Here is a 26,862-nt window from a genome sequence, read left to right on the forward strand (position 1 = left end):
ACTGATCTGTTCACCGATGAAGTTTGATAGAGATGGATACTGTTTGATATAGATACACGACTTGCTCGGGCTTTCAAGAAACAGGAAAATTTGCCAACTTATTACATGTGTAGGACATTTGCGTTGTAGGGATGTACACGCAGATTGAATGACTAATGTTTACTCGCTGAAATTAGATGATTTCCTATTAAGTCAATAGGGACATTGGAACGTTTGGGCATAGCAATTTGGCGGCGCAGTGGCTTCACTGATATGACGTCATGAGCAATCCAGTTATATATATATATGATACTCCCTTTTCTGTAGTGGTTATTTTGAATAAGCATTATCTTAATTTGTTACAAAAAAAAAAAAAAATAAATAAAATAAACTTTTGCTGTCTCAAAAGTTATTGCCTTAGTTGACTAATTTTGTCCTATAACTACTGTATTGTCCCTATATTTACCTCAACCTTTTTCCTTTTTTTAATGAGCCTTCTGTTATTATTCTTTTTCGCACAAATTATGTTGCTCCATCAATATTCAATAAAAATAAATGTAAAAAATAAACAAAAGTAAGGTGTGGCTTTCTGTAACGCAGAGACAGGCTGAAGACAGGAACAAACGAAGACAATGATGATGTGAGAAACCAAGTGCAGTGTTTATTTACAATACTAATAAACAAGATAACAAGACTATAAATCATGAACCAATGACAGGGTAAAACTAATGAACATGATGATAACGAATGAAGATGATATGAGAACCCAAGTGCAGTATTTATTACAAGAGATACTTAACTTGACTAAAACAGATTACCACAAAGAACAATGTTACACAAACAATACACGAGCCAGCGTCCACGGTCCACGAGCCAGCGATTGTGTAACATTGTTTTTGTTTGTGGTAATCCGTTTTAGTCAAGTCTAATCTAGTCAAGTCTCTTCGTTCTAGTTTATGTTGGTTATTCATTTAGTAAATAAACAAGGAACAAGGAAGAGAATCTAAACTACAAAAATAAAAGACATGAAATCAAAACCTAAAAACATGAACAAAAACATTGTGATACTTTAGAACCATTGAACCCTAATCAGTGCAATGAAAGAACCACAATATAAACTATGACAACTGAATATATAATAGTTGACAAAGGACAAATCATAGCCGCTGTATTGTGGGAACAGCTACAATATTTGTCTCTTCTAGGCATCTCAGGTGAGTGAGTTGAAATGTGAACGTCACATTTCATCCAGTCAACAGCAATGGACTTTGGAGAAGCAGATTCCTGGTCCAGTCCTCCTCTTTTTAATATCCAGTAGTTTGTGTCTTTGAAGTAGTAAGTATCTCCTATGGGAAATGTAAAGAAAATGGTTCAAGTTTGGTTTTTGGGAAAAATAGAGATGATAAAAGACACTTACCATCTTGAAATCCAATGATGTCATCAGGATGAGAGGGCATACCCCACACGGATGCTAGTTTAGGGTGCCCTTCCTCCAACTTCCTCTCTGTTCCTGCCTTATCAAACCTCCAGTATTCCCCACCACTGAACAGGTAGGTCCTCCCATTGTGTGGCCACACAAATATTGCATCGACTCTCTCTGGGACCTCTCCAGTAGAACTGTGTAAACCCCATTCTGCAAGTGGTCGAGGGTACCGAGGAAGGGACATTGTGTTTTTAAATAACCAGTACTGATTACCTGAAAGAGAATGAATTATGTCAATTTTATTGCAAGAAACATTTTTATTAACATTTAAGACCTATTGCCCCTGTATTGAATTATCAATAGCCAATGAGGCTAATGTTTTAGCAGTTGCGATCTGAAAACCAAGTGTACAGTCTAAAAGTCATATTTTTCAGTCACTGAGGAATTTCTAAAAATGTGCAACAATTTCTCAGTCTAACGGTTTACAATCCATCCCAGCAATTAGTCCCCTATAGCCTACAGTACAGTATACTTTACATATAAACATCTAATGTATATAAATCCTAACAGGCAATGGCCTCTTTACGAATGAACGAATGTAACTAAAACAACAGTATGTTAATGGATTGAAGGTTTTTTTTCCTTAGATTATATCTGTATGGGGAAACTCTAATTTAGTGCTCTTGATTTTTGCTGATGTTCGAGACACATCTCCATTCCTTTAACAAAAGAAAAGAACAGCAAAAGACTACTAAAGATATTCCTTGTCAGTTTTTGTATTTGAGTCCTTTACGATTCAATAGACTGGATTTTGGATCTCTTTTTATGTCTTACCAATAAAGAATACAATATATCCATCTCTTCTCTCATATATTGCATCAACTCTGGCTGTTTCTGGGGGCAACCCGATCCAGAAGTTGTGGATCAGAGCTGGAGTTAAAGACATTAATGAGCCTTGAGGAACCTTCCAAAAGTGTGGACCTGAGCAGGTGAAGGAGAGCATGGAAAAGAAACAAAACATTATTTTAGGTATTATGTGGCGGCATCCTAAAGTGAACTCCCTCTCGTACTTTGAAGGTGCACGCAATAATTGTCACTTCATAAAAAAACTTTAGGAGTTAAGAAATTAATTGTAATTTTGAAACATACTGTATGCATAAAATCATGACTGCTTACATGAGATGAAGACTCCAGTCATATCAGTAACCTTATAAAAGCTGTTTTATTGTTCACGGAGAGGGTCCCCTCATGGAGGCGGCCATGTTAGAATCACATGACCAGCTGAATAATACTTGCTTAATCTCAGATCCCGTTTCCACCTGCTATTAAAAGAATAGTTCACCCAAAAATGAAAATTTGCTGATAATGTACTCACCCTCAGGCCATCCAAGATGTATCTGAGTTTCTTTCTTCATCAAAACAGAATGTAAGACTTTTAGGATTTCATTTCAGGCCTCATCCTCTAAACAATGCAAGCGAATGTCCTCCATTTTTTATTTAGGGTGCATCAAAATAATCCACACGACTCCAGTCAACAAATAAAGTTCTTCTGAACGCAAACGATTGATTATTTTTAGAAACAAAACAATACTTATATACTTTTTAACTACAAATGTTCACTTCCGTACATCTCTGTGATGTGCGCTCATGAGAGGGATGATGTAAACTCCTTGGTAACGTCACGCGGAGGAGGAGTCAGGAAGTGCGTCATAGTTTACAAGAGAAACTTGTGCCGTTCACAAACTAAAACTGTCCAAAACAATATAAAATAAAATAAAAAATAATTTCCAAATAATAATAATAAAAAAAAAACAATACAAACAATGATGCGCTTCCTGACTCCTCCACGTGACACGTGACCTTACCAATGAGCTTACGTCATCCCTCTCGTGAGCGCATGTCACAGAGATGTACGGAAGTGAACATTTGTAGTTAAAAAGTATATAAGTATTGTTTTGTTTCTAAAAATAATCAATTGTTTGGGTTCAGAAGACCTTTATTTGTCAGCTGGAGTCGTGTGGATTATTTTGATGCACACTAATTATGCATTTTGGACCGTCAAAAAATGGAGGACATTCACTTGCATTGTTTAGAGGAGGAGGCCTGAAATCACTGCAACACTTGCAAAACAAAAGAAAGAGAGAGACATAAGGTGGAACATGATGCAAGGCTGAGAGACACGTGGCAATATGGAAACAAATCAAAGCCACGCACTCTCACAGACACAAACAAACGAATGACACGAGTGCATAACGCCAGAGACAACGTAACGTGTTCATGCCAAACGACAGACAAGACGGGACATTTGTATGGGGGTTCAGCCACATATAAACAGGTAACCAAGACTGAAGCGGCTGAACCCCAGCACAACATGACAATGGATCGAGACCTGAACGCGCAGCGCGCCTGAGGTCGCGAGAGACAAACACAAAACTATTGACATGAGTGCATGCTGCAAGAATGACATAAGAGCAATGCACTCCTGCCAAAAACCAACAAGACAAGTGAATGCATGACAGCGCCAAAAGGACGAGCCATGCACTCTCACAAAGACTAGTTAAGACTCTATAACAAGAACACAAAATATTTTAGACCCTGTTTAGACCTGTATTTTGACCCTGACCACATGTGATCGAATCACCCGAAACGCATCTTAATACCAGGTGTAAACGGGGTCTCAGTAACCACTCTGTTATTGGACACTTTCACACTGGATTAAATTAATCATGTCTGACAGTGGATAGTGAATTTCTACAAAGGCATCTGTAACTGAAAACTATTGATTTTAAATGATGCTGTATCTGCACCGTTAGGTGTCACTGTAAGTCCAAGATGACACAAACAAAAAAGTTACTTAGTGCAAGTAGTTCAAAAAAATGTAACAAATGTAATTAATGTCATACCCCTGAAGAAGAAAATCTTTGATCTTATATTGGCGATAGCATCATAACCTCCCTGACTCCCTGGGGGCTAGCAAGAGTCAAGCATTTAAAAAATGTCATGATCATTATCAAAGCTGCCATGATCACAAATGATACTCACTGATGGGTGGGATGTGGTCAGAGGTGGAGCAGATGGGTTGTGGGTGCAGCAACTGATGGAGAAGTACTAAAATCAAGTCTTTTTCCTATGTGGTAAAAACACAGTCATGAGAACTAAATGCCACACATCTATGACATCAAAAATTAATGTGTATGTACAGCATATAACCCTGGCATGTGATAAAGTTTCAGATGGAATACATTACATGCTGACACATGTTTGTGTACACCAGATTTAGAGAGTACCATGGAGTGCCTGTACGCCCACTGTCATTAGCGGATAAGGTATAGCTGTTCATGTCCCCCACAGGACCATAGTAGTAAGGCTTCATGATGGAGTCATTTAAAGAGGAGTGAAAGAGGCCCAAGACATGACCAAACTCATGCACTGCAACTGTAAATAAATCTGTCTCGCTGCTTCAATCTGTGAAAAAGGACAGCAGAATAGATGAAAACCATTTCTTTCATCTATTAAATCTTTATGAACATGTGGGCATATAGGATCAACATACATGCATACAGCATTAATTTACCTCCATGGCTCTTGCTCTCTCCATCATCAAAGTGGGTGTCACCAGCAAGGTCTCCCTATCCTGGGAAAAATGCATGAACCAGAGCGCCACGCTTGCCATAAAAAGGATAACCATCATCATGGTAGCCACTGGCAAAGGTAACTTTGGTGTCTACCTGTGGTGATGGGTCATATGAAGAGGGGTGTGGAAACACATAAGCGTGACATCACTCCATACTCGGAGGGCATAGTTCAAAATGAGCTTCACCAGTCCTGGCTGAAGAGTGGGAGACATGGAGGAAGAGGGAAAATCTTGCACGCTGAGGATGAGGAGAGAGATATGGAATTCTTTAATATTAATATTCTGGTTATGCCAATATAAGGGAAGTGAAAATGCTGTACAGTTATGATATAGCATACATTTGTCACTAAATTGTCACTTTATACTGAGCAACACTGTGTTTCTTTCCCCATCTGTGATGTTCTCACAGTGCCATAATGACCCACAGAATGTATTGATAGAGATTTAAAGAGCTCACCTCCACGTGATGTCAGTCTTATCCCAGCTCAACCCTGACAGAGTGTATCATCTCTTCAGCTTCCCTCCAACTCTTCTCTTTGCTTTCAACAGATTCTCAGAACTGACAATGTCTGGGAGAGAACAGCGAGGTCTGGCCGTCAGTTCTAGAATGGTGTGGTCTAAAGTTAAAAAATAGTGGAATATCGAAAACGAAGACTGGACATGCACAAAGACCATGTGGAATAGACTCTCAGAAACTCCCAGAAACAGAAACTCAGAGGCGTGGACATATGCTTCCATTTTGGGTAAACCAGAGAAACACGTTAAATTGGTGAGTTTGTAATCAGTGTCAATCAATCACCTAGTTGCCCAGTCTCTTCAATCCCAGCAAAGCGCTGCATTTTATGCTCAGCTTCTTCAGTGCACTCTCTGGTCTGAAGTTGACCAATTAGAGAGTCTGCAGATGGCAAATACCCATACCGAATCCAACATGATCACACGTGATGTCGGCATGCTCTTTCCGAAAGGTCCGGTAGCCTAGGATCGGCAACAGTATGCCGATTCACTGACATGCCCTATCTGCCATCAGACATATTTGGAACAGCTCAACAACAATTATTTTCCCTCGTGGCACGACTTTTAGCGTGTTGTGTCAGTTGCATGGGAGACAACAGTTCAATCCCCATTCAAACGAGGAAGTAATCACATTTGTATAAACAATCATGAGTGTGATAAGGAGGTTGCATTTTTATCGCTAACATTGCATTTTGTCTCTACTAATGGTTAGGGTTAGATTTGGGTTTTGGTTGGGGGGTAGATTAAATAAAATAAGTATTTCTCTTCACTGTTTTACACCCTGTTCAGCTGAAAACAATTATTTTTACAACTGGCTTCTGGCGACCTCTCCTGGATATAAATGGATGTCGCTCTTGTTTATATGCTCTGAAACACTTACCGCTTTAGCTTCTGGAGGCAGTGTTTTCAAATTTGTTCAACGTATACTGATTTCAGCTAAAGAAAAATCGGCACACCCCTGCCGAATTTTATGTGAGATCAGGCTGCCGAATCAACCAGTCCTACACACACACACACACACGCACATGCACACATGAACACGCACACACGCACACACGCACACACACACACACACACACACACACACATATTTTGTTACAAATAGTGACCATTGGTTCAATCAAAGCAATACTGCATGAGAATTTGAAGGCTGAAACTCTACACCTAAGTGTAGTTTGTTGCATCTCGTCAACATTGAATGCTAATCTGTTTTTAAGACACATATAAATACTTTACTTTTTTTAGTTAAATATGAACATTGCACATTAAATTACTGGAGTTTCATTTCTATCGAGATTTGAACTATTCTTACCACTCCTTGTGCATATTGGTCTGGCATCTGCACAGGTTGTGCGCTCACAAAGCCAAATATTGTAAGAACTGTCCAGCTGGTCAAAACTGCAGTCATGGTCATTCAATATGACATCCACGGCTTCTCCTTACTCTTAAAACACCCACATTAGGCTTAAACATAAAATGATCAGTTACATAAATATTGTACATCTAGAATGGAAAAGGAACTGAGAATATTTTACATATTCATCCATTCAGCCATGGTCATGTTTGTCCTCCGTTACATATTACTTCCAGAGAGCCTGGGAGTTGTTTTGATTTCTCTCTCTCTCTCTCTCTCTCTCTCTCTCTCTCTTGCTCTCTCTCTCTCTCTCTCTCTCTTCCCTTCAGTGGGAGCATTAAACATCCGTCTACATGTGTGATCTCCATGAATGCATGTGTGACCCCTTTGTCACTGTTTACTTTCTGAATAAACTATGACACTGAAAGCAGGTCAAGAAAAAGTCAAATAGTGCGAACACACAATGGCAACAATTCAAAATATTCCTTTTTAATCAATGCACACTCCAACACACACATAAGTTAAAAGCATATTTGACTGCCTTCTAGATTGTGAGGCAAGACTGAAATATAGACTGCTAAATATCTATGGAGCTCTCGGCTTGAGAGAACAGTGGAAGAGTCATCAGTATGAAGACAGGAAGGAAGAGCTATTAGGGAAAAACATATGTAACAAGGTTGAAATGGAAAAAGAGGAGGCGGGAATTGGCTGAACAATCAAAATAATATTTTAATAGGAACTTAAAAGGACCAAAATCATAAACGCTCACATGGCAGCTGCATGTGGCTCTCACTCTCTCTCTCGAACTGCCGCATTCCGCTGCACTTATCCCTCTCCTCGGCTGATTAGCCCGATTGGGGACCAGCCATGCATAGTCACGGCACGGCCCGTCCTCCTCCTCATCACAATATAAAAGAGTGGTATGATTTTCCACTTTGTGTTTGGGGCTTTGGAAGACCCCCTGATAAGAGGAAAGGGTCTATAGCATTGTGTCATGACAAAAATAGACAGGATGTCTTTATGAGACTCAGTGTGAGGGCATGAAAAAAGGGCAACGTTTATTGTATTATATTAATTATGCAGGCATGTTATAGATCCTCAAGATGTGCATTCTCTGGATCATTCCCAAGAATTCCCTTTTCCCTATATACAGTATTCATGCTAAGTTCACCAAATCATGGAATCACCAACATGTGTTCTGATAAAGGCTGTTTATTACTGTACAAGCAACACAAATATTAGTAAAGTAACAGCAAAGTAATTACATTGCCTATTTTATTTATATAGTTTATGGTTTATGAAACCAAATATACAGCACTAATCTTTGGATAGTCAGTACTCTGCTGAAATGTTTAGCTTTGGTTCTCATTGAGCTCCAACCCCTGCCTGAAGGAGTACTCTGCCTTATGATGCATGATCAGTGTGTTGTTAGCGAAGTAAAAGCTGTCTGACCGTGTCTCGAAAGGGTGGGTGATCATCTCCTCAACTGAAAAACAGAAGAGAGCGGGCATTGTACATTTACGTTCATACAGTACACAGGCTGCTTTAACACTGATATTTATTATGCCTTTGTAGAATATTTATATAGACATTATTTATCTAGACATGTGCTAAGACTGTGACTGGAGAATGAGATGTGTTATACATGTATGTACTGTATATCCATGTGTGTATAACCAGAGACTATTTAGCAGAGATGGGCCACTTCTATAAAAATGCATGGGAGAAATTGGCCCACTTAACGGTTGTAGAAAGAAAGTCCCGCCATACAGTTAAAAGAGCCAATCACCTTTTAGATACAGACATCACCTATCAATCAACTCGAGAACATGCATGAGCATTAGCTATACAAACTGGAAAAATTATGTTTTTTTAGCATAATCTGAGGGAAAGAAGCACCATTTATGATACCAGTGTTGACAGATTTTATTACTAAATATGCACTTTGATCGTAATCTTGACCAACCGTTTTGGAGATTTCGGTCTTTCCCCATTCAAGTAGATAGGAGCTGCAATTTTATGCCGCTTATTTACATAGAAAAACAGCTGCCTGGGAGCATTCCAAAGATGGCCGCCGAGTGGACTGTCTTGCTAAAATAGACTTTGGTATAACCAGAGTGTATTTAACAGAGATGGGCCACTTCTATTTAAATTAATGCAAGAATTTGGAACCCCCAACCAAGGAGCTCTAAGTGCCAATGGTCAATGGATGTAGAAAGGAAGTACCGCCTTACAGTTAAAAGAGCCAATCTCCTTTTAGATACAGACATCACCTGTCAATCAACTTGAGAATGCGCATGCTCTTTAGATATACAAACCGGGGAAAATTGTGTTTTTTAGCGTAATATGAGGTAAAGAAGCACAATTTATGATTCCAGTATTGTCAAATGTTATTACTGATTTTAAATATGTTCTTTGATCATAACCTTGACCAACTATTTTTGAGATTTCTGTATTTCCCCATTCAAGAAAACAGGAGCTGCACTGGCATGACTGGAAATAGAATCCCGAGAGCATTCCAAAGATGGCCAACAGTGGACAGACTGGCTAGAAAGACTTTGGTATAACTCACTGGTGTGTGAATCCAGGTCTGGCAAGCGGTAGATGTGTTCACATGTGTTTCTGCTGTGTGGAATACAGAAACCAATCTCAAAGTCAAAAGTCTTCAGCAGCAGATCCCTGAAGTAATGCCTCTCAATCAGCCGAAACCTGTTCACTGCCTTACCGCCCACTGTAAACTCCAGCCTACTCAGAAGAGAGATAAAAATGAGAGAAAGGTGTCCTACATTTTGCTGACAGATACTCACCAATATTACAGTTAAGAGTTACATTACAGTTTTTGAATGAAGTCAACATGAAATAGCTTTCGCAACCCATTTTACTTCCATAACGAGACGCATTTCCAAGTGAAACAAGACATGAGAGAGACTTGATTATATCCATTGGGAATTGATTGGATCGTGAAAAGTGGTCTCTATATGACAGGTGGTTGGACCGGAGGTGCTGAAATTTAAGTGGCATCTACTGAAAAATAAAGTATTTTCAGAAGCAGGGCAAGTTATTATATTTTGATGAAAGATTAGGAAGAGAAACATTTATTTGCATTTGGAATAATGTGCATCAATGTATTGAGCACAATAAGACCAGTGACGTGTTTTAAGAAAGTAAATAGGGTCAATTTTGAGTTCATGGTGACTTTAAAAATGTAAATCTATTCTAGTTTACTTTAGATCAGTTCTCTCCCCCACACATAAACTAGCCCAAGACTCATTTTAAAGACATCACATACGTGGCTCCAATCTCCTTGAGATTTAGAAAGGCGGGTTTGAAATGATACTGAATGAAGCGCCCTGCATCCAGCTCTATGACATCTTTTATTTCTGTGAGAGAGAAAAAGAAATCCTAAATGTATTCATATTTAGGAATAAGATGAAATACAAGGAAACACATACATGTTCTAGAAAACGAATTGCACATAATGTCCATTAGAGGGCAAACGACATGGTGCACATTTACTACCTCATTAGCATAAGCACAGTTTCACAAAAACATTTTCTCCACTTTTCTCCCCAATTTGGAATGCCCAATTCCCAATACACTCTAAGTCCTCGTGGTGGCGTAGTGACTCGCCTCAATCCGGGTGGTGGAGGATAAATCTCAGTTGCCTCCGCATCTGAGACCATCAACCGCACATCTTATCACGTGGCTTGTTGAGCCACGGAGACATAGCGCGTGTGGTGTCTTCACACTTCTCCGCGGAATCCACGCACAACTCACCCCGTGCCCCAACTCCAGGGGTGGTAGTCAGTGTTTTTACTGGATGAGCTACCCAGGCCCCCCCCATTTTCACAATTTGAAACTTAACACTGCTCTGTAGAAAAATAGCGTTAAATCACCCACCACACCAGCGACTAAAAATGAAATGTTCTTCACTTTGGTTTGTTCTGAGCAGAAACTGTATTTTTTTTGTTCTGGTGTTCCGCTGCCGAAAATAAAGAACGGAATTGTTATTTTTTTAAATAACAGTACTGTGTGCTAAGGGTGGGTGATATACCAGTTGCAGTGTTACTAGATTTCTCAAGGAAAAAAGGGACCTGGACTGGAAAAACAAGCTCAAAATAAGGGACTTGCACCAACCAAAATGAGTGAAAATAAGCAATTCAGTTTTTGTCCCATGTGGGGAAATTGTCAGCATAGAAATCATTACAGGTAAAGTATACAATAGCCTATTTAAAATAACATCTTTCCAGTAAATGTATTCTTAATATTAAATATATCCCCAAAAATATTTAAACTAAAATCAACTAATAGCCAAAATCTCTCTCTCTCTCTCTCTCTCTCTCCTGCATGCATGCAAACACTGTTTGGACTTGTTTGGACTTATGCTGGCTGAAATTATTTGATTTAATTTATTTAATAATTATATTTAATTATTTGTTTTAATTACAGATCTGCTTCTCAGTCAGAACCTGGCAGCATTATTCTGGATTAACCGTGCATGTTTATGTAGTAATTATATAGTTGTCTAAAAGGTCTTCAGCATGTCACAGAAGGCCTCATTTTTTGGGCATCAGGAAGTGGTGCAATTTTGAAAATTTACTGTTAAATCATTTAGGCTTTGGTTTCATATTTTTTTTTTTTTTTTTTTATCAGAATGAAATTAACCAGTTACCAACAATTAAAAATAACATTTTCACTCTGGAACAATTAAAAAGGGACTTTGTTCCTGGTAATCAGAAGGTTGCCGGTTCAATCCCCACAGCATCACAATTGTGTCCTTGAGCAAGGCACTTAACTCCAGGTTGCTCCAGGGGGATTGCCCCTGTAATAAGTGCACTGTAAGTCGCTTTGGGTAAAAGCATCTGCCAAATGCATAAATGTAAAATGTAACGTAAATGTTCCCGTTTTTGGTATGTTCTGCAAAAAAAAAAAAAAAAAAAAAAAAATACATATATATATATATATATATATATATATATATATATATATATATATATATATATATATATATATATATATATATATTTTCAGTTTTATTTTTTGTTTCTTGGAATGTTTTCGGTCCATGCCACACAAGTAAATATTTAAATGCAAACCTGAAAATACAGTGTACTCACACACACCTGTTGGACAGTGTCTTTTCAGGTCCAGAATGACTGATCCACCTTCCAAGTCTCTAATTTTGAAGCGTGAGAAATTAATATTGTAGATGTTGTCTTCTGGGGAGCACAGGTAGTCTGTACACATGATTAATAATAGTAATTATGAAAATAGAAATATAATAGGCCTATGTCAGTCTTTAAAAATATGATGTGAGATACCCTTACCCATGTGTGAGTTGGTAGAATACATTTAAATAATTCAGTGTATATGTACCGTAATCCTTAACGTTGATAACACAACTTACAGAGACTACTACCATTTATTGACTACTATAAACAGCACCAAGGGCACTATATTTGTCTATGCAAGGTTTCTGTGGCATCAGTGTTCTCACCATCTGTGTATCCTGGTAGCCTGAGGACATATTGAGAGGTCACAGGGTCACCTGGTTTCCAGTCCAGCACCACCTCTTCTTCACCTGCACATTCTGTAATAAACCCATTCCAGTCCTCTACATCTCTCAGCTCCCATCTGTCCTGCTCACCCTGCATTTCTGCCATTTCTTCCTCAAACTCTTCAGCCTTTTCTTCCTGCTCTTGTTCACTCTCCTCTTCTCTCTCAGAAGACAATTCCTGCTTCATATCATCCTCAATTTGCAGTTCTTTAACACCCTCACTGTCCATTTTTAATTCTTTAGTCTGAGAAGGATTTATTTTCTAATGTTTCTCTCTCACACTCTTTCTAGCTCACACATAAGGTCCATCTGTAGTCTGGCACACTGTGTGATTACCCTCAGCACTTCTCTCATATACTGTGTCTCAGTGACTCAAACAGATTAAGGCTAACTCACACAGCTAATCCAAGCCAATCCTCAGTTAAACACAGACACAGCAACTATGGCACAGTTGAGGTGACAAAGAGGAATATGAGATGGGTAGATGAACTATATAGTGGGTGGCGAAGGAGGAAGAGATATTCAGCTATTAAATAAGGAAGAATAGAGATTTCATGACATGAAATTCACAGATAGCTATAAATGATTTCACAGCTACATATATACAGCAGTAGTTCTGAGTAGTGACCCAAAAATGTGTTGCAGGTCTGTTCTGAAACTACATTAAATACAAGTTCAAGGCTCAGTTCGTAAAACATGGTAAACATGGTTTGTGCTGCCCACAATGTATGTGTGTGTTTTTTTTTTTTTTAGGTGAATTAGTGGCTTCATGTAGTTCATGGTAACATTAAAGCATTACATTTAATTTATGAGCAAAATCAGAATATCGCAAAAATTATTTGTGAAAAAAAATCAGGGTTAGGGTTAGGGGTATGGAAAATTTTTTTTCCATATCATGTGTTTCAGAGAGTGAAATCTTTACTTCTGGGGAAATTTATGCTAAATAGAAATGAAAATGAAAGTTGAAACCACTGTAGATCTTTTGAAAATGTAATGTATTAATTGGAGGTTTTAGATTGCGCAGACAAAACGCTTTCCCGAACTTCATGTTTGCTAGAATTCAACGGCAGATGCCTTAAGTCTGGGAGTGAAAGCCTATCAAACAGTTCTCGAAAGGGTCACACTTTATAATAATAGGTGTCTTTAACTTCTATATACAAACATAAAAATACATCCAGTACAGTGTATTTACTGTGTAACTACATGTTGTTCTGCAAAATTCTTACAAGATTCACATTTGCTGCTACTGAGGTTGAGGTACGGGTAAGTTTAGGAGTAGGGGTAGGTTTAGGGTTAGGGGTTAGAGTTATGTTTTAAGATATGGGTTGTATAATGGTTAGGTTTAGAATTAGGGGTAAAGTTAACAGTGTAACTACAAATGTAATTAAATGCAGGTACTTTAAATGTAAGTACAATGCAACAACATGCTTAAGTACATAGTATTTAAAGACACCTAATATGAAGTGGGACCATGGAAGGTAATAGTATCCAATCATTTTGATGACAGGCTTAGTGTCCGGCATTTCAGAAGAACCAGAGCAACATTTTAAATGCTATGCAATGATACTGAAGTTATTCTCTGAGCGAATTATGCATTCATTTCACATGGCTTGTTGAGGCAAAGTCACATAATTTTTTGATGCAAATCTATATCCCTATATAAATTCTATAGGAATATATTCAGTAAATGTGTTTCCATTATATTTTATGTGCATGTCTTCTTATTGAATAAAAAATAATTATGCGATATCCCAAAATTCACTAAAAATGCATGGATGGAAACAGCTACTGAAACAGCATCAAGCAAAAAAATTAGTTTTCAGTTACAGATGTCAATTGCAAACATGTGTTATTCACAGTCAGACATGATTAATTTATTCCGCAAGTTAAAGCGTCTAAATAAAGTATGAAATTGACTTTTTTGCCCACCAGCCACAGTGGTGAGTGAATACCCAATTTTACCAGCCACTTTGATTTTTTACCTGCTACTTTGATTTTTCGTATATACAGGTGCATCTCAATAAATTAGAATGTCATGGAAAAGTTCATTTATTTCAGTAATTCAACTCAAATTGTGAAACTCGTGTATTAAATAAATTCAATGCACACAGACTGAAGTAGTTTAAGTCTCTGGTTCTTTTAATTGTGATGATTTTGGCTCACATTTAATAAAAACCCACCAATTCACTATCTCAAAAAATTAGAATACATCATAAGACCAATAAAAAAAACATTTTTAGTGAATTGTTGGCCTTCTGGAAAGTATGTTCATGTACTGTATATGTACTCAATACTTGGTAGGGGCTCCTTTTGCTTTAATTACTGCCTCAATTCGGCGTGGCATGGAGGTGTTCAGTTTGTGGCACGGCTGAGGTGGTATGGAAGCCCAGGTTTCTTTGACAGTGGCCTTCAGCTCATCTGCATTTTTTTGGTCTCTTGTTTCTCATTTTCCTCTTGACAATACCCCATAGATTCTCTATGGGGTTCAGGTCTGGTGAGTTTGCTGGCCAGTCAAGCACACCAACACCATGGTCATTTAACCAACTTTTGGTGCTTTTGGCAGTGTGGGCAGGTGCCAAATCCTGCTGGAAAATGAAATCAGCATCTTTAAAAAGCTGGTCAGCAGAAGGAAGCATGAAGTGCTCCAAAATGTCTTGGTAAATGGGTGCAGTGACTTTGGTTTTCAAAAAACACAATGGGCCAACACCAGCAGATGACATTGCACCCCAAATCATCACAGACTGTGGAAACTTAACACTGGACTTCAAGCAACTTGGGCTATGAAAAGAGGACTTTGGACCACTGGGCAACAGACCAGTTCTTCTTCTCCTTAGCCCAGGTAAGACGCCTCTGACATTGTCTGTGGTTCAGGAGTGGCTTAGCAAGAGGAATACGACAACTGTAGCCAAATTCCTTGACACGTCTGTGTGTGGTGGCTCTTGATGCCTTGACCCCAGCCTCAGTCCATTCCTTGTGAAGTTCACCCAAATTCTTGAATCGATTTTGCTTGACAATCCTCATAAGGCTGCGGTTCTCTCGGTTGGTTGTGCATCTTTTTCTTCCACACTTTTTCCTTCCACTCAACTTTCTGTTAACATGCTTGGATACAGCACTCTGTGAACAGCCAGCTTCTTTGGCAATGAATGTTTGTGGCTTACCCTCCTTGTGAAGGGTGTCAATGATTGTCTTCTGGACAACTGTCAGATCAGCAGTCTTCCCCATGATTGTGTAGCCTAGTGAACCAAACTGAGAGACCATTTTGAAGGCTCAGGAAACCTTTGCAGGTGTTTTGAGTTGATTAGCTGATTGGCATGTCACCATATTCTAATTTTTTGAGATAGTGAATTGGTGGGTTTTTGTTAAATGTGAGCCAAAATCATCACAATTAAAAGAACCAAAGACTTAAACTACTTCAGTCTGTGTGCACTGAATTTATTTAATACACGAGTTTCACAATTTGAGTTGAATTACTGAAATAAATGAACTTTTCCACGACATTCTAATTTATTGAGATGCACCTGTATATATATATATATATATATATATATATATATATATATATATATATATATATATATATATATATATATATCATCTCATGTGAGTGTACATTATTTTATACATATTTGGAAAAAGTACTGTTCTACTATTACTATTTCTTTCTGTTTAAATATTTAGCAGTATTATATCACTGTGTGCACCTTTAATAAATGACAATGTTTGGTTTTAAGGACATTTTTCTTTACTTGTCTGATAATCAAATTTGTTTCTGTGTTGGGTCGCCACTTGATGGGTTAGGGTTAGGTCCCAAAGCAAAACTGGTTGAGAACCAGTGGTCAACAGAATATTCATGGCTTCCATATGTATGTAAGATTTTAAGTGACATTTGCATCATCTATAAAAAAGCAGTAAGCAAAACAGACTGTGGTGAATATGATTGGTTTCCTCATTATAAGTCTGGATGTTTTATGAGTCAACAGGATGTGATGACATTTATGTTCCTTTTTTGTTCCACAGTGGCACTGATGAAGGGAAGAGGCGGAGCCATCAAACCACGTCCTGCTTTACCCCAAACTCTCACCTCATCCCACTGTTGGCATGGTGATCAAACTGTCATTTCCTCTTGTCAGTTCAAAGCTTCAGATAGTGGAGAGAAGTATCCCAGAAGGCACCATTGTGCAAACGAAGAAATCACAGAGCATCAGGAAGAGACAGGGTGATGAGCTCTGAACATCAGGTACAATGTATATGTACTTTTTTAATTAGATTTAAAATAAAAGTGGAGTAACATATCGGTAGCTAATTTAAAAGATCCAATTTGATCTTAGCAAAACACAAATGTGCATTGTGGATTTTTGGCTGCTTTGTGGTTGTGTTGTGTTGTATACAGCTTTGGTTGTGTTAGGTTAGAAATCCACATGGCTGTACTTTGTAGTCTAACACTATATTCTTAATGAAAGAACATTTGGTTATGGTCCTCTAATTTAATTGGACAAGTGCTTTTCCAAGAGTGTTGATATTAAGTATAACAGCACTGGGATGCTTCACTGTTCGTATCTCTCCACTTATTTTTATTTTTTGCTGTCCAGACAGGCGACATGCAAAACTTGATGTTTTAGCTTCATTGGGAACTACTTTTGTTAACAGAGCAAAACAAATGGCCAAATTAATATATTTAATATATGTAACATATGTAATATATTATATACATATATGTAATACATATGTGTCTGGTATATATATATATATATATATATATATATATATATATATGTCTAAAATGTACGTTATTTATTATTAACTTCGTGTTGCAGTATAAAAACAATATCACACTCAGGCCACATCCTAATACATTTTTGATTGGAAACGCATTGAGTTTTCTATGTTTACACCTAGACCTGTCGCAATTATTAAATAATTGTGTAATCATGGTTATTTGATCTAGCCATGGTAATTTGAGATAATTATTAGGCTCTTCAAATTCCAATCACATTTTAATGCCTAAATAAGGGAATTTTAATAATATCAAATCAAATATCCCTAATTTATTATTTGATTTATATATTGGAAGTTAAATATGTAAAAATGACTTCTAAATGTGTATGATGCACACATGTACCTTAAGAAATATGACAATTTATATGACAATTAATCATGAAAATCCTAAAAGAGACCATTAATTGTCATAATTATTTGTTTGACAATTAATCATCAGTCAAATTACATAATCGTGACAGCCCTATTTACATCTCTAATCCACACTGGAATGTCATTTTCCTCCACCGAAAATGGAGCATTTAGAAAACACTCTCCAGTACTGCATGTAAAATGTTGACACAAGGAAACTGAAAATGGAGTTCTCAAACTAAAATTAATAGACTTTATTCACACTAGTGGCATCTTTGATTTTTAATGGGAATGACAACAAAAACCATCTCTTCAATGGCACGAATGGTATAAAGCTGTATAAAGCTCCTATATCACATCTGATTTTCCACAACTCATGTTGTCTGGAGTTCTTTGTATACTGAATGTTCTTGGACAGATATTTTTTCAATGTTTTGTCCACGGAACGATCCAAAAACACTTTAAACTGCAGTACAGCCCACTGAAGAGATGGTAAGTCTATCCCTCACAGCCTCATTGTCATTCCCGTTAAAAATCAAAGATGGCGCTAGCGTGAATAAGGTCTAGAGTGGTTAGATAAGGTTAGAGTGGATGTGGCTTCAAAATCATGCAATTGGGCATGCATGGCAGTGCTAATAAGGAGTAGAACAGTTTTGCTAAATTATCTCTAAGTATTAGACATCCACAGGGCAGTATATTTATTGTAACACTATATTCTTAAATTAATCTAATCAATTCGAAAATGAATCTTAATCAATCAATCAATTGTTTTTACAGTAATTACAAAGTACTCTTTTTCTCTAAAAAGGTGTTAGATTATCTAATCTCTTGCCCTGTCTTTCACAGAAGTTATAATGGAGATGACTTTACTGTCCATCACAGTGTGGCTCACTCACTTCCTCTTTGCATCGGCTCTGTATTTCAACACAACAACAACACAACTGTCAAAAAACACCCTGAGCGACTACACTGAAACCACACAAATTACTGGGACAACAACAGAATCAAACCAAGAACCAAGGATACTGATAAATTCAACAGCTTCCTCACCTCAGACCACAGAATCACTGGACAGCACAGTTGCTACAGCTTTGCACATGACATCCACAGAAGAAATAGCATCCATGCATCAACCGAACAGCCGTAATGAATCTCAGAATGACATTGTGCATTTCACAAAAGGACCAGATGGGTGGAGTGTTAGCAATGCTAGTAATGTCATGATCCATACAATTACAAGTCTAATGGATACCACAGTTTCTTCAAACCCTGGAAGTCTTACAATAAAAAAGGACGATAATAATGAAATAGGAACAAAGTCAAGTGCACATATCACGAGTTACGACAGCAACAGACACACCAGTTTAGACAAAGTTCTGAACACACAGACTACCAGACCAGTCACAATGGCCTTATTAGACACTTTAAAAACTGTCACAACAGTTCCCTGGAGAGACTGGTCAGGGGAAGGGTATGAGAGAACAAAACCTGATGAAGGAAATTATGAAATGAACTCTAACCAGGCAACATCTGCTAATTTGAACAAGGAGACAAGAGGAACACAAGTAACAGAGGGAAGTTACAGCCTAACAAGTGAACACAGAGTTCCAGTGCACAACGAGGAACAATACAACACAACAACAAGTACAACAGAAGTGAGTACTGCAACACCGACAACAAGAAACAACTGGATAACTCCATACAACACAAACACACCAATGACCAGTATGTCTGCTTACAAAACAGAACATGACCTTACTGTTACAGATACAACTGAATATCACACCTCTATTCCTGTCCTTGTAACAAAAAGTGGTGGATACTGGACAGGGCAGCCCAGCAGAGAGTACATTACAGACTCTACAACACAGAGTACATACAGACTCTTAAACTCTACAACACACACTGAAAGAGAAAACAGGACTGAAACAGACACACCCAGTGGCATCACCAGCAACAATAGCACTATCATAGCTAATGTTATAGCGGACAACAGCACAAATGCCACAACTGACAAAATGAACAATACTAGCACAGAAAACACACTGTGGCCCAACTGTTTTAACTCACAATCTCAATTTCGGCAATCAAGGCTGGTCTGCTTCATTACAGTGTGGGCTCTGGCAATGACTGCATCAGTTTTCCTTGGGATATCTGTTTTCCTGTGGGTGCGTCTGTCAATTGTCAAGAAAAGGATGAAGCACAGGGGAAGAGGACAAGAAGAGAAGGGAGGACAGAAGTGGGAGAAGGAAAGCCTCTGGGCCAACCCCAAAGCATCGGTGCAGGAAAGAGTGGAGTTCTGGTACGTCAATGGATCTACACTGAAGGAAGACAGGAAGGAGAAGCAAAGAAAGAGAGAGGAGAGATTCAAGAGGAAAAAGCAGGAGCAGAACAAGGATGAGAATGAACTGTGGATCCAGCCTAGAGTGACTATGGATGACTTAGCAGAGTTTTGGTACGCAAATAGAAGAATAAAGGAGGAGAGGAGAACGGACATGTCATTATAAAGACAATGTTGAAAGACAGCATGCTGGTAGAGCTGTGAACAATGTCGACCTTTAGAAAGGAGTTTAGACGAGGTCTTCTCAACTAGTGGGTTGAGACCCAAAAATTGGTTGCTGGTCTGTTCTGATAGGGACAAAACAATGCTGAATGCAAATAATAAAATGCAACTAACCATATTTCAGTCAGGACCATTTCCGTAAAATGAATATTTGACTTGAATACTTGAATAAATACTTTTATTCACTTATAGACAATTAAAGTAATCTGTTGGTGTTGGAGGTATGGTTCTGTTCTGGGCAAACTCTCTGCCCATCCATGTAGTCACGCATGGAAAAAGCAGGAAGAGCAGCGAATAAACCCCCATGGAGTAACAGAACAGATCCAGCAGAATTATAACAACATTGTACAATTTTTTTATATATTCTGACAGTGCAACATGGTACAATCCTTTATTGCATAATAAATTAAATGGACACTTAAAGGTGCACTCAATTTTTTTTCCCCATTAAAAAAGTTTTACTCTTAAAGAAATTAATTGTAATTTTGAAACTTATGTATAAAATTATTACCGCTCACATGAGATGAGGACTCTAGTCATATCAGCAACTTTATAAATGCTGTTTTATTCTACATGGTGCAAGGGTGCCCTCATGGGGGCTGCCATTTTGGAATCACATGACCAGCTAAATGCAACTCGCTTAACCTTCGCTTAATATTGTTATTGGACACTTTCACTCTAAATTATCGGCTGATTGTGAGTAGTGAATTTCTACAATAGCATCTGTAACTGAAAAATATTTGACGAGGAGGAGGGCGAGTCACGGCCCGGCCCCCAGTCGGGCTAATCTGCCAAGGAGAGGGATAAGTGCGGCGGAATGCAGCAGTTCGGGAGAGAGAGAGCCACACTCAGCTGCCATGTGTGTGTTTGTGTTTGTATTTTTTGTTTAAATTAAATATTATTTTGACTGTTCAGCTGGTTCCCACCTCCTCCTTTCCCATGTCAACGTTTGTTACATTAGTGCCGAAGCCTGGGAAGGAAGAGGGATGCGCTGTCGTTGAGTCCTCGCCACTAACAGCCAACTGAGGAGCAGCCACGATCATCTGCCCGGGAACGGAGACGTCACTGCCGGCCGCTGAGGATCTGAGGCACGCTGCCGTTCCCCCCCCCCCCCCCCCAAAAAAAAATAGAGAAAAAAAGAAAAAAGAGAAAAGAGGGGGAGGAGCGTGGCCGTCTGCGAACCAGGTTATTCCTCTCTCTCCTCTCTCTCTCTCTTACTGTCGCTCCGCTTTTCCCTTTCCCTCTCCTCTTTTTTTTTCTTCTCTCCCCTAGTCCCCCTCCCCAGCCCTATAGAGGCAGGGAAAAGCCTGCCGGCAGGCGGGGCCACAAGGGGTTCCCCGGCATGATGGGTGTTTTTGTTGTGTGTCTTTTTGTTTAAATTAAATATTAATTTGACGTTCAGCCGGTTCCCACCTCCTCCATTCCCAACCTTAACCTTGTTACACCACTGATTTTGAATGATGCTGCATCCACACCATTAGGTGTCACTGTAAGTCCAAGATGACACAAACAAAAAGTTACTGAGTGCACCTTTAATAGAACTTAACAAATACTGAAAATCAAGTTAGTAAATCAAGAACAAGGTGTAATAACACATTGAAGATAGGAATTTCAAACTGGCCATCAATTGTAGTCTTAGAGCGCAGAACAACAGATTAAGAGAAAACTTAAAAGAAGTGGAGCTGGGGATGGAGGAGGGTGTTAAGTGAGCTTGCATTCATGCAATGGAAAGGCAGCAGAGAGAATTAATAAATAGGGTTCTTAAACAGAACTGCTCTAATAAGCGTCTGCATTGTCTTGGTAGATGTCATGATCAGCTGAGTGTCAGCTGGTTGCAGCTTGACAACGTCACCTGTCTGAACTGACGCTATGCTTGATAATTGTGCATGTTAGGATTGTGCATAGTTGTTTATGTCAAAAAATCAAAAGATGTTATTTTGGCGCAAATTCATCAGGCACTAAAAGTCAGTAAAAGCAAGCCAAGTTAGACAGATGCCAATTTGGACAGGTTATGAGACGTGCCATTAATCCTCGCAAACCATGAAAAAAAAAATCATTATGAACCCAGAGAAAATTTTATATGTGTTAAAACAAGGATACATGTGGTTTGTGAGAAACACAACGTGTGCAGAGAATGTTGTCGCTGCTGAGAGCTTGAAACCATCAAAAGTGCAATTCGGAAACCAAATACTCCAACTATAAAGTTTTTTTTAGGTTTTCATTGTAATCAGGATGGTAATCATTAATCATGGTAATATTAATAAATTAATAAATATATAAATACTGTTTTGGTTCTGTGTTGGGCTGCCATTTGATGTTAAATATAAATTCTGGGTTGTTAAGCAAAACCAGTTGAGAGCCAATGGTTTAGACAGTTCTACCTCCAATCTTCTGCCTAAAACAAAAGGGCGCTTTGATGGATACTTTCTGTGAGGAAGTAATTACACTGGCGGCCAAAAGTTTGGAATAATGTGCAGATTTTTCTCTTATGGAAAGAAATTGGTACTTTTATTCACCAAAGTGGCATTCAGCTGATCACAATGTATAGTCAGGACATTAATAACGTGAAAAATTACTATTACAATTTGATTTTTTTATAAAATACTTCAAAGATTTCTCATAAAACAAATCCTCCATGTGCAGCAATGACAGCTTTGCAGACCCTTGGCATTCTAGCTGTCAGTTTGTCCAGATACTCAGGTGACATTTCACCCCATGCTTCCTGTAGCACTTGCCATAGATGTGGATAGATGTCTTGTCGGGCACTTTTCACGCACCTTACAGTCTAGCTGATCCTACAAAAGCTCAGTGGGGTTAAGATCCATAACACCCTTTTCCCATTATCTGTTGTCCGATGTCTGTGTTTCTTTGCCTTCTCTAACCTTTTATTTTTGATTTTCTGTTTCAAAAGTGGCTTTTTCTTTGCAATTCTTTCCATAAGGCCTGCACCCCTGAGTCTTCTCTTTACTGTTGTACATGAAACTGGTGTTGAGCAGGTAATGAAGCTGTCAGCTGAGGACATGTGAGGTGTCTATTTCTCAAACTAGATACTCTGATGTACTTATCCTCTTGTTTAGTTGTACATCTGGGCCTTCCACATCTCTTTCTGTCTTTGTTAGAGCCAGTTGTCCTTTGTCTTTGAAGACTGTAGTGCACACCTTTGTATGAAATCTTCAGTTTTTTGGCAATTTCAAGCATTGTATAGCCTTCAATCCTCAAAACAATGATTGACTGATGAGTTTCTAGAGAAAGCTGTTTCTTTTTTGCCATTTTTGACCTAATATTGTCCTTAAGACATGCCAGTCTATTCTATACTGTGGCAACTCAAGTACAAACACAAAGACAATGTTTAGCTTCATTTAACAAACCAAATAGCTTTCAGCAGTGTTTGATATAATGGCAAGTGTTTTTCTTGTACCAGACTTGCAATTTAGCATGATTACACAACGATAAGGTGTTGGAGTGATGGTTGCTGAAAATGGGGCCTGTCTAGATTTGATCAAAAATTATTTTTTTCAAATAGTGATGGTGCTGTTTTTTACATCAATAATGTCCTGACTATACTTTGTCACTTTGGTGAATTAAAGTACCAATGGGATCGCCTCCGCCGGGTATCCCCCCGTGGACCTCCCATTCCCCAGCACGCTCATCTGCCCGGATCGGGTTTCCGGATGAGTCCGCCGGATCGTCTCACAGCGAGTTCGACCTCTTGTTCGGAGCCCGTGAATCTGATGAGCTCTCGAGCTCTCGAGCTCCCATCTCCCAGGCTGGCCTATTCGGCGACACATCAAGGACTTTGCCCAGCAGTTTTCGATGGTGAAGCAGCAGACGGAGGCTATCCGGCATATCCTGCCCCGGTGTGGCTCAAGATCCCGCACCCCGTCTGCTCATTGCCAAGTGCGTCCCCCTGCGGTGACTGCACCGGCTCCGCCGCAGCCCGCCCCTTCGGCCCGGCCCTGGCGTGGAGCCCACTGCAGGGAGCAGACACCACCCGTCTCACGGCCGGCCGCTAAGAACCCACGAAGGTCGTCATAGCGCCGCTGAGACGGGCGACTCAGGGTCAACGAAACCCACTGCATTGGAGCTGGTAGTAAGACCACTCCATCCCCCGGTGCAGGGCCGGGTGGAGAATCTTTTGTTGCCTTTTTATTTGATTTCGCCGCATGCTCAAGTGGCTGCGGTACCCAACAGTTCAGCAAAAGAGCGGTTTCCTCCTTCCCTGGGTCACATACCCAGTGTGCACGGTCGTCATCACGACCACCGTCCACAGGTCTTTCCTTGCAGGATTGGCGCTCCAGCGGCGGTCTCCCCGCCCCTGCGTGCCCAGCTGTGGCACACATTCACCCCCGATGTGACAGTCTCCACGGGTTACGAGGACAGGCCTCTTCCTCCCCGTCCCAGGCTGTTCCGGGGGTGGTCACAAGGAGCCAGGTAAGTGCTTTGATATCCCTAGACTCAGCACGGCCACGACATGGTGTGGCACCTCGAGCTCCGCCCGCCGGTATGTCCGATGATGTTGTCCCTTTAGTCCCCCTTGTGTGGAACTTGGATGTGTGGCTTGCGCTTTCCAATCCATCGCGATGGCTGGTCCGGATCGTCCGACTCGTCTACGCGATTCAGTTTGCCAGGCATCCACCCAGGTTCAGCGGTATCCACTTCACCTTGGTGAAGGACGGAAACACTGCTACCTTGCGCGCGGAGATCACTACCCTCCTTCGGAAGGGTGCGATAGAACCTGTTCCTCTGACCGTTTTACAGCCCCTACTTCATCGTACCGAAAAAAGGCGGTAGGTTGCGGCCAATCTTGGACCTGCGAGTACTGAACCGGGCTTTACACAGACTCCTGTTCAAGATGCTGATGCAAAAACGCATTCTGGCGAGCGTCCGGCATCAAGATTGGTTCGCAGCGGTAGACCTGAAGGACGCGTACTTTCACGTCTCGATTCTACCTCGACACAGACCCTTCCTGCGGTTTGCATTCGAGGGTCAGGCATATCAGTACAAGGTCCTACCTATCGGCCTGTCCTTGTCCCCTCGCGTCTTCACGAAGGTCGCAGAGGCAGCCCTTGCCCCGTTAAGGGAAGTGGGCATTCGCATTCTCAACTATCTCGATGATTGTCTAATCCTAGCTCACTCTCGGGACATGTTGTGTGCACACAGGGACTTGGTGCTCTCGCACCTCAGCCGATTAGGGCTTCAGGTCAACTGGAAAAAGAGCAAGCTCCTCCCGGTTCAGAGCATCTCTTTCCTTGGTTTGGAGTTGGACTCAATCTCTTTGACAGCGCACCTCATGAACGAGCACGCACAGTCGGTGCTGGCCTGTTTGAAGGCGTTCAAACAGAAAACAGCAATTCCACTGAAATTCTTTCAGAGGCTCCTGGGGCATATGGCATCCTCAGTGGTGGCCACCCCTCTCGGGTTGATGCATATGAGACCACTTCAGCACTGGCTTCAGACTCGAGTCCCGAGATGGGCATGGCACCGTGGGACACATCACGTGGTCATCATGCCGGTCTGTCACCGTCTTTTCAGCCCTTGGACCGACCTCCCCGCACTGGTATGCCCTGACCGAGGCACCCCTCTGGCCCCTGGATGGGACGTGGAAGACCTAAGCGGTCTACCACCCATGGTGGTAGACACGATCAATCAGGCGAGGGCCCCTTCTACGAGGCACCTGTATGCCTTTAAGTGGCATCTGTTCGCTAAGTGGTGTATTCCCGACGGGAAGACCCCCAGAGATGTGCAGTCGGATCAGTGCTTTCCTTCCTGCAGGAGAGGTTGGAAGGGTGGCTGTCCCCTTCCACCTTGAAGGTGTACGTAGCTGCTATAGCAGCACACCACGACACAGTGGACAGTAAGTCCTTAGGCAAGCACGACCTGATCATCAGGTTCCTGAGAGGCACCAGGAGGCTGAATCCCTCCAGACCACACCTCGTTCCCTCATGGGACATTTTTTGAGCCCCCTTTGAGCCTTTGCAGTCAGCTGAGCATAAGGAACTCTCCTTGAAGACTGCCCTCCTGACTGCGCTCACTTCCATCAAGAGGGTAGGAGAACTGCAAGCGTTCTCTGTCTGTGAAACGTGCCTGGAGTTCAGTCTGGGCTACTCTCACGTGATCCTGAGACCCCGACCGGGCTGTGTGACCAAGGTTCCCATGACCCCTTTTAGGGACCAGGTGGTGAATCTGCGAGCGCTGCCCCAGGAGGAGGCAGACCCATCCCTGTCATTGCTGTGTCCGATGTGCGCTTTACGCATCTATTTGGACAGCACGCAGAGCTTTAGGATCTCTGAGCAGCTCTTTGTCTGCTTTGGTGCACAGTGGAAAGGAAGCGCTGTCTCCAAGCAGAGGATCGCCCACTGGCTCATTGACGCCATAGCTATGGCATATCATGCCCAGGACGTGCCGCCCCCGGTAGGGCTATGAGCCCATTCTACCAGGGGTGTAGCGGCCTCCTGGACCCTGGCCAGGGGTGCCTCTCTAACAGACATTTGCAGAGCAGCAGGTTGGGCAACACCCAACACCTTTGCAAGGTTCTACAACCTCCGGGTGGACCGGTTTCATCCCAGGTAGTGGCATGCAATACAAGTGGATAAGCCCGGGATAGCCGGCCGGGTGTATCGCTTGCACATAGCACCTTTCACCTCCTCTGAGCTGAAGATGTGGGCCATTAATTCCCAGTAGTGTTCACAAACTATCTTCCCTGGTTGACTTC

General features: G+C 40.6%; 3 protein-coding genes across 3 annotated transcripts; 1 reads left to right on the forward strand and 2 right to left on the reverse strand.

The window, feature by feature from the left end:
* Positions 1-463: 463 nt before the first annotated feature.
* On the reverse strand, positions 464-7,959 carry mmp25a (matrix metallopeptidase 25a). Its single transcript, XM_051715451.1, is given in 8 exon segments — positions 464-1,325; positions 1,397-1,675; positions 2,237-2,491; positions 4,690-4,712; positions 4,714-4,867; positions 4,977-5,154; positions 5,157-5,274; positions 5,494-7,959. Coding segments are annotated over 8 exon segments (1,545 nt in total). The 5' UTR covers positions 5,775-7,959; the 3' UTR covers positions 464-1,068.
* A 140-nt stretch (positions 7,960-8,099) lies between these two features.
* Positions 8,100-12,986, reverse strand: unc119.2 (unc-119 lipid binding chaperone B homolog 2). The gene is made up of 5 exons (XM_051714601.1): positions 12,401-12,986; positions 12,027-12,140; positions 10,193-10,283; positions 9,476-9,648; positions 8,100-8,389 (listed from the first exon to the last, which is right to left on the reverse strand). The coding sequence occupies exons 1-5, from the start codon at positions 12,687-12,689 to the stop codon at positions 8,256-8,258; spliced, it is 801 nt and encodes a 266-aa protein (XP_051570561.1). The 5' UTR covers positions 12,690-12,986; the 3' UTR covers positions 8,100-8,255.
* Positions 12,987-16,543: 3,557 nt separating this feature from the next.
* On the forward strand, positions 16,544-20,573 carry si:ch73-248e21.5 (mucin-4). Its single transcript, XM_051714567.1, has 2 exons — positions 16,544-16,697; positions 18,434-20,573. The coding sequence occupies exon 2, from the start codon at positions 18,442-18,444 to the stop codon at positions 20,092-20,094; it is 1,653 nt and encodes a 550-aa protein (XP_051570527.1). The 5' UTR covers positions 16,544-16,697; positions 18,434-18,441; the 3' UTR covers positions 20,095-20,573.
* Positions 20,574-26,862: the final 6,289 nt, after the last annotated feature.

Source organism: Myxocyprinus asiaticus, chromosome 13, assembly GCF_019703515.2.
Source record: "Myxocyprinus asiaticus isolate MX2 ecotype Aquarium Trade chromosome 13, UBuf_Myxa_2, whole genome shotgun sequence".
Classification (NCBI taxonomy): Eukaryota; Metazoa; Chordata; class Actinopteri; order Cypriniformes; family Catostomidae; genus Myxocyprinus; species Myxocyprinus asiaticus.

Coding starts and splice junctions, on each gene's coding strand:
- unc119.2 (XM_051714601.1), bottom strand. CDS start 12,689: ATGGACAGTGAGGGTGTTAAAGAACTGCAAATTGAGGATGATATGAAG. Junction 10,284..12,026: donor GAAAAGACACTGTCCAACAG/GTGTGTGTGAGT, acceptor TCTCTCTCACAG/AAATAAAAGATGTCATAGAG. Junction 9,649..10,192: donor CTCAAGGAGATTGGAGCCAC/GTATGTGATGTC, acceptor TCTTCTGAGTAG/GCTGGAGTTTACAGTGGGCG.
- si:ch73-248e21.5 (XM_051714567.1), top strand. CDS start 18,442: ATGGAGATGACTTTACTGTCCATCACAGTGTGGCTCACTCACTTCCTC.